The sequence below is a fragment of the Zingiber officinale genome, chromosome 4A (genome assembly GCF_018446385.1).
Source record: "Zingiber officinale cultivar Zhangliang chromosome 4A, Zo_v1.1, whole genome shotgun sequence".
NCBI lineage: Eukaryota > Viridiplantae > Streptophyta > Magnoliopsida > Zingiberales > Zingiberaceae > Zingiber > Zingiber officinale.
Genome location: NC_055992.1, coordinates 90,152,084 through 90,159,569, shown reverse-complemented (window position 1 = coordinate 90,159,569; position 7,486 = coordinate 90,152,084). Strand labels below are relative to the sequence as shown.

The 7,486-nt window shown below is 43.3% G+C and overlaps 1 protein-coding gene and 1 non-coding gene across 2 annotated transcripts; one reads left to right on the top strand and one right to left on the bottom strand.

Moving 5' to 3' along the window:
* Positions 1-1,788: 1,788 nt before the first annotated feature.
* LOC121973954 lies at positions 1,789-1,895 on the top strand. Its single transcript, XR_006109855.1, has one exon. It is a non-coding gene; the product is annotated as a small nucleolar RNA R71 (small nucleolar RNA).
* Positions 1,896-4,006: 2,111 nt separating this feature from the next.
* LOC121970135 (probable L-type lectin-domain containing receptor kinase S.5) lies at positions 4,007-6,951 on the bottom strand. Its single transcript, XM_042520634.1, has 2 exons — positions 5,592-6,951; positions 4,007-5,154 (listed from the first exon to the last, which is right to left on the bottom strand). The coding sequence occupies exons 1-2, from the start codon at positions 6,889-6,891 to the stop codon at positions 4,274-4,276; spliced, it is 2,181 nt and encodes a 726-aa protein (XP_042376568.1). The 5' UTR covers positions 6,892-6,951; the 3' UTR covers positions 4,007-4,273.
* Positions 6,952-7,486: the final 535 nt, after the last annotated feature.

Here is a 7,486-nt window from a genome sequence, read left to right as displayed (position 1 = left end):
GAGATGAAACATCAATTGACTTAACAGTGTTTCGGTGAAATTCTACTATAAGATAGGAAAAAATAAGTCATTAAAATTTTAGAGAATACATCTATATGGTATCATCAAATCCTAATCATGTAATCTATACTTCAACGGACAATTTAATACATCTTATGCTTCATCTAAAATTCACCAGATTAACAAGGCTAAAGCATCCTTATATAAAACTGATAACTACACCATACTTTAAGAAAAATGAAAAACGCCTAAAGCAAGTATCACTAAACCATATATACAAAAGAGCTCGAATACTAACCAACTCTCCTCAATCTAGGTTGGGTAAACCATACTTCAACAGGCAATTCAATGCATCTTATGCTTCATCTCAAATTCACAAGATTAACAAGCCTAAAGCATCCTTATATAAAACCGATAACTACACCATACTTTAAGAAAAAGAAAAAATGCCTAAAGCAAGTATCACTAAACCATATGTACAAAAGAGCTCAAATACTAACCAACTCTCCTTAGTCTAGGTTAGCAATACCCAATCGCCCTCACAAAATTTCCTTCTCATGATATGCATGTCATGTCATACTTTGGTTTTTCCTTGTATGCTTTGGCATGCTTGTATGCTTGTCATGCAATCATGAATCGCTGGAAAGTAGCTGGAGCATTGCAAAAATCAAACCCTATGACAAATCGAGATCTCCTTTCCTATATAGTTCTTTGTTAATCTTTTTTTGAACAACTGTGTTCAATACTTCAACTCTACAATAAGTTTCCAATTTAAAAGATAATCGAATAACCTTAGATAGATCAAATTCAACTTTCTCTCCACCTATAATTAATGAGAATTGATGATTCTTAACATTAAATACCGCGCTAGTTGTGGCTAGAAACAACCTCACTAATATGAGGGGAATTTTTATGTCTTCCTCCATATCCAAAGTCATAAAATTTGTCAACACCATATATGCTCTGATCTTCCCTGATACATCCTTTATCTCCCTAAAGGATACTTGATTAATCGATCCACCAGTTGTAAGGATATATTTGTAGGTTTCAATTCTTCCAGTCCAATTCTTCTAAATAGTACATATGACATAAGGCTCGCACTGGATCCCAAATTACAAATGACTCTATCAACGTGGACATTACCAATAGTACATGGTATTGAAAAGCTCCCGAGATCTTTCAATTTGAGACGTACCCCCTCCTGTATTACTATGTTGCATTCCTTAGACAATCCCTCAACAATTTGTCACTCCATTTCAACTTTTAAGGTCAATGCATCTTTTAGGAGTTTTGCATAATTTGGCGATTGTGGTGTCCCATTCTGAGAAGTTGCCTCGAGATAAAATTTCTTCTCAAACTCTGGAACCTCACTCTTCTGATGATCTAACCTTCCTAACATCATCCCAGGCAGTATGTAATGTTGATTTAAGCAGTTTAACAAATGCTTTACCCACTCGGAAATCAGTCCCCCAAACTTTTTTCTTTCTCTCAACGATGTCTTGGTTCATAACCTCAAAATTTATCTTTAATTGTTCTGTATCTCTTTCTGGGCTCATCTTATGCATAGCTAAGCATTGTGCAGCAGTCTCTCTATCTTTTTCGTCTTCGTGGTCTCTCTTTTATTTGCCGCCAACCCCCCCCGGTTAAATTTGATGTCATTTCCTCTATAAGTAAGTAGCCTTCTTCCATATTTTTCTTCATCAAAGCACCCCCTGTCATCAAGTCCAATGAAACTCTAGCTACTTCAGAGAACCCATATAAAATAGATGAATTATGAACCACTCTTTTAGGTCATGATGAGGATGTTGTATTAGTAATCCTTTGAGTTTTTCCCAAGCTGTAAACAATGATTCTCCTTTTGCCTGTTGGAAATTTATGATTTGACTTCTAAATTTTGTCGTCTTGGTTGGTGGAAAATATTTATTTAGAAAATACTTTTCCATCGGCTTCCAATTCATGATGCTTGCTAGTGTAAGTGAGAATAACCAATTACTTGCCTTACTTTTTAAGAAAAATTGAATCTCAATAATCTGATTACATCTTCTGAAACACCATCCCATTTTACCATATTATAGCACGTAAAAAAGTGATCTAAATGTCAGTATGGATCTTCTGAAATGTGTCCCCGAATTGTTTTTGTTGAATAATAAGAATTAGCCCTGGGTTGAGTTTGAAATCTCTAGCTTCAATCAAGGGCTTAACAATACAAGATATCGAGGCTCGAGGTATAGATACGGAGAAATCTTTGAGAATTTGGTATCACTGACTACCCTCATGGCTTCCTCTTAGTCACCAATCATATTTCAAGCCCAACAAAGTGAAGGCAAGCCCAAACAAATGCAAACAGTGAATAAAAAAACAGTCTAATTCAATCAATCAAATTTTAGCTAATATCAATCAAAATTAATTCTTGAAAATGGTGTCAAAAACTCGATGTATGCAAATCCGTAAGTGCACGATAGTGTCGTCAAGTAATAAAAAGATCAAATCCACAAGGACTGAAGACCGAATACTAGCCTACTAATCAGACTTAATTGTCTAAACTAATCATAAATGGAGTGTGTTGTTACTGAAAAACTCGTTACTGAAAAACTCAATAGGTAATGGTAATGGTCATGAGAAAAGAGAGGATGAGATAGAAAGAGATAGAGCACTAAATCAGAAAGGCAGTAGAGAGACACAAAGGTCAGGTAGTAGCTAGTGGAAGAATCTAAATAACCAAAGTGATTCTAATACTTGAGTTTCATCTCATTGTTAGTAAATGCTTATCCTTGCTTGAATTCACATTCTCAATGATGATTCGTGTAGGTAGACAATTCTATGTATCCAGTGTAAACTTTTGGAACTACGCCGGCATAATAATCCTAATTATCACCTACTTTTGAAATGATTGAATTAGATATTGCTACCTACATAGACCTTGTCACGAGATCCCGCAATCCCCGATTAACCTATTTCCTACTATGTGACCATGAATTAGTGTTGATCCACTAAACTCGTGACAGCATAAGGTTCCTCGCGGCATACTGATCTACTTTCATTGTCGACTCTCTGCATCTCAATTTTCTACGGGTTGGAGGATTAAGTTATCCTTTCGGTTCATCTCCAAACCCTCGTAGGATACGAATCTTATATTTTAGCATCAAGAATGTGTTAACATGATAGATCCAAACCACAATTCATCACATCACAAATTAGAAGATAAATCAAACTTAGAACATTCAGAATTACATTTACATCACAATGTGCTAGTCCCTAATCCTAGAATTCAAAATTTATCCCATAGACCTGGGGTTACAATCACATATCATGTTCAAATCACAAGAGTTTGAATAAAAGTTTAGAAAATCAGAGAAAGATGAGAGTATGCTTAGGCTCGATCGATGTATTTTCCTCCTAGCTGCTGCTCTTGATCCCTTTTTGAAGCGTAGTTGGCGTTAGATCCACTAGAGACCGTCTTCTTTGGGGCCCTTGGATGACCCCAAGTCGAGATCCCCTTTCAAAATGGTGTGATCGACTTAAATAGACAATGGAGCGAAAGCCCGACACAGGTCATGCCCGATGACATAAACGCCCATGTCGAGCATAGCAACTTCAGAGCAAGGGCAAACACGACGGCACGAGCACTCGTGTTTGATACTATAACTCGAGCATGACCCATGTTGGCTGACACAGACACTCTGGATCTGATGGCCAAACAGAACACGACTCGTACCACTAAGCACAAGCGCCTATGTAGAGGTGGTCGAATAAAACACAACATGTGCCGCTAGATACGGATACTCATGTAGAGATGACCAAATAGAACACAGATACGACCTGTATCGCTGGACATAGACAGCCAGTACCACTAGACATGGACATATGACCTGTGCCGCAGGATACGAACACTCGTGTTCAACTCTGAAAACTGTCCATCCTGATCTTCCGTTTTTATTTTCGTTCCATTTTATGCTATATAATATTAATATAGGAAATTCATAAAAGTAGTATTCTCAAATAAAAATGAATTGAAATAACATAGAAAGAGCTTCAATTATAAAATATATACATTAGGATCAAAAACATACATTAGCCACCGGAAAAAAAAACTTTTCGGTTTCGAAAGAAAAACGGATGAGAACGGAAGTATTTGGGGGTCCCAACATAACAAATAAAACAAATAGGCAAGAGACGGTGGGCCGGAAGCACCTTCGACCGCCGGTAGGTCGCCCGCGTGCCGGTGGTCCTCGCCAACGTTCTTTCTTCGCTTTTTTCCTGCAGCCGTCCGTATTTACACAAGCATCAGATAGGTTGGTGAACAGATTGGACGAAAGGGGGGGTCTTTCGCCGCCACGTGCCCCTCTGGGTCGGAATTACGCGGTCTCCGCTGCGGGGATGGCGCTTCGTGGGACGACGGCACCGTGGACACGGAGGCCGACCAGCTCGATGCCCCTGTCAAGGCAGGGACGGATGGCCACACGAACGAGGGCTTGAAGTGCGGGACCGCCGGCGGCGCAACTGCGCGGGAGATGATCTGCACCGTCACGTCCGTCTTCGGCCGCTCCGATGGAATCGGGTGGCTGCAGGCCAGGGCGAGGAGGAGCAGCCTCCGAGCGTCCTCGGGGTCGTAGCCCTCCCCCAGGCGGGCGTCAACGGCCTCCAGGATGCGTCCTTCCCGGAAAAGCTTCCACACCCAGTCGCACAGGAACATGAAGCCGTCGATGTCGCAGCGGGGGCGGCGGCCGCAGACGACCTCCAGCACCACGGCGCCGAAGCCAAAAACGTCGGACTCCCGGGTGGCCTTGCCGGTGTGAAAGCACTCCGGAGCGATGTAGCCCACGGTGCCGGGGACGCCAGCCATCTCTAGCTCGGCGTAGGAAGTCTTGTCGGACTCGAGGGCACGCGCGAGGCCGAAGTCGCCGAGGCGCGCGTTGAAGTTGGAGTCGAGCATGATGTTGGAGGCCTTCAGGTCGCGGTGCACCACCTTCTGATCGTACTCGTCGTGCAGGTAGTGGAGGGCAGAGGCGACGCCGGCGATCACGTTGTATCGCCGCTCCCAGCTCAGGGTCGTCGTCGGATTGCTGTTGGGCCCGTCGAACAGGTGGTGGTCAAGGCTGCCATTAGGCATGTACTCGTAGACCAGCAGCAGCATACTGTTGGCGTGGCACCATCCTGCGATCAAACAAAAGAGAGGATCGAAATTAGAGGAAAGCATTTTTTGAAGTCAGAATTCGTAGCACCTTACAGATGATCAACGTTGACTAACTAATTAACTTGTGTTTGTGTTCAAAAATCAACAAAAGATAACACCAAAAATTCATGAAAGACGTGGATGATAAGCAAGTACCGCATAACAGAGTCAATTGTATTCTTTATACGATAAAGATCGCTAGGATATCCACATAGAGAGATGAGAAAAGTTAAATTAAAATCGAAGTTTTTTCAAATGATAACGGGATAAAATTGCGTGGATGAGCTCGAGAAATCACCAAAATTGGAAGAATAATTTGCAGCGCAAGTGAAATTAATGATCGAAACGTGTAAGAAATATAGTGAAAACTGGAGGAACAGAGCTAGACGATGAAGCAGGGCGGGTAAGAAGAACTCACCGACAAGGGGGACGAGGTTCTTATGGCGAAGGCGGTTGATGATGGTGAGTTCCTTGAGGAAGTCGTTGGGAGCGAAGGTGCCACCCCGGGAGAATCGCTTCACGGCCACCTGCTTGTTCTCCCCAGGCAACACGCCCCGGTACACCTCGCCGAAGCCCCCTTTCCCCAGCTTCATCTTCTCGTCAAAATTGTTGGTCGCCTTGTCGAGGTCCTTGAACTCGAACTCCCTCGGCGTCCCCGGTAGGCTCTTCAGCGCACCCAATACAAGCGCGCTGCTGCTACTGGCGGCGGCATCTCTCGCCATCCTCTTCCTCATCTGCAGCCACACAAATAGCCCAGCCCCAAGCGCTATCACGAACACTAAGACTCCCCCAACGATCGCGCCAATCTTCCACGGCGGCACGCCTTTTCGGCCATCGGTTAACATCTGCACGGTCAGATTCCACGACAGCACGCGGTTAAGCTCGTAGTTAGTCCCCGTCGAGGCGGCAAACCCGAAGTACAACTCCTGCTTCAGGTACTCGCTGAGATCGAGCGGCGCTTCGAGCACGGCGGAGGCCGGCTTTGGATCGTCGTCGATCGCCATGTAAACGCGCAAATAGCGCACCCCACCATCGTAATCGATCCAGACGGTGTAGTTGGTGTCGTTCACAGGTGCGATCGAAAAGTTCAAATCGGAGAATGTCTTCGTGGAGTTCACACCGTTGATGTCGAGGCCGACGTGGTTGTCATTGGGGTCGCCCAGATCGGCCTGCCTGACGGTGTCGAACTCAACGGCGACGAAGTGGTTGTCGGGGTTCCCGTTGAAGGAAGCATTGGTGAGGCCGAGAAAGGCACCATGGCACCCCGGCGGCGCCGGACGGAGGTCAGAGGAGAGGAGGAAAGCCAAGCCCTCGCCTGGGGTCATGTTGCCGACACGGAAGACGTTTATTTTGAAGAAGGTGTTGAAGGACAGAACCTGCTTGGCGGTGGCGTTGGAGGAGGAAGAGGAGTTAATCTGCCAAACCTTAAAAGGCATGTTGTAGAAGACTCGACCGGATTTATTGACGAGGTAGCTGGAGGCGATGTTGGAGGTATCGGGGGTGAGCTGAAGGGCGCCACCTCTGATTTCGGAGTCGTTGAATGTCAAGAGGTCGACACCGTCGGCGTCAGAGAGGAAGTTAGGGAAGCTGTAGGCGAAATTGTCGTCGATGACGGGGACGATCTGAGAATGAGCGGGGGGAAGGTGGAGGAAGAAGAGGAGGAGAACGAAGGAGGCGGCGGCGAGGCGGAGAAGAGGTGGAAGAGGTCGGCCGGCCATGTCCTTGGTAAGGAAGGAAAAGGAGGACCGACGGCGGAGAGGGTTTGCTAGGAGGCTTCGTTTTCGTTATTTAAATATTAGTGGCGACGAAATTTAGCAGAAAATACAAACATTTACATTTCACCGCCTGAAAGTTTCCCCATTTTTGAATGGCTCTCAGAATTTTTTAAAGGACATTTAAAAATTCTAAAAAAAAAGGATATTTTTATCATTTGATCTCTGCGGAGTATCTCGTATTTTAAAGGGCCAAATTGAAAAATGATTCACGCTTTTTTTTTACTATCATACCTCATTTTTAAAATATATATAATTTTGATCAAAGGCCAATTTAAAAATTCTAAAAAAAAATGATTTTTTTTATCATTTGATCTCTGCGGAGTATCTCGTATTTTAAAGGGCCAAAATGAAAAATGGTTCACTCTATTTTTTTACTATCATACCTCATTTTTAAAATATATATAATTTTGATCAAAATTATTTTAATATATTCAAAATTATTAAATAATTAAAATTAAAATTATTTTAATATTGATTTTTTTATTATCATCATTTGACTCTTAGAGTATCCACATCAGTTACCCTATTCAAAGATTTT

Coding starts and splice junctions, on each gene's coding strand:
- LOC121970135 (XM_042520634.1), bottom strand. CDS start 6,891: ATGGCCGGCCGACCTCTTCCACCTCTTCTCCGCCTCGCCGCCGCCTCC. Junction 5,155..5,591: donor GAACCTCGTCCCCCTTGTCG/GTGAGTTCTTCT, acceptor GTTTGATCGCAG/GATGGTGCCACGCCAACAGT.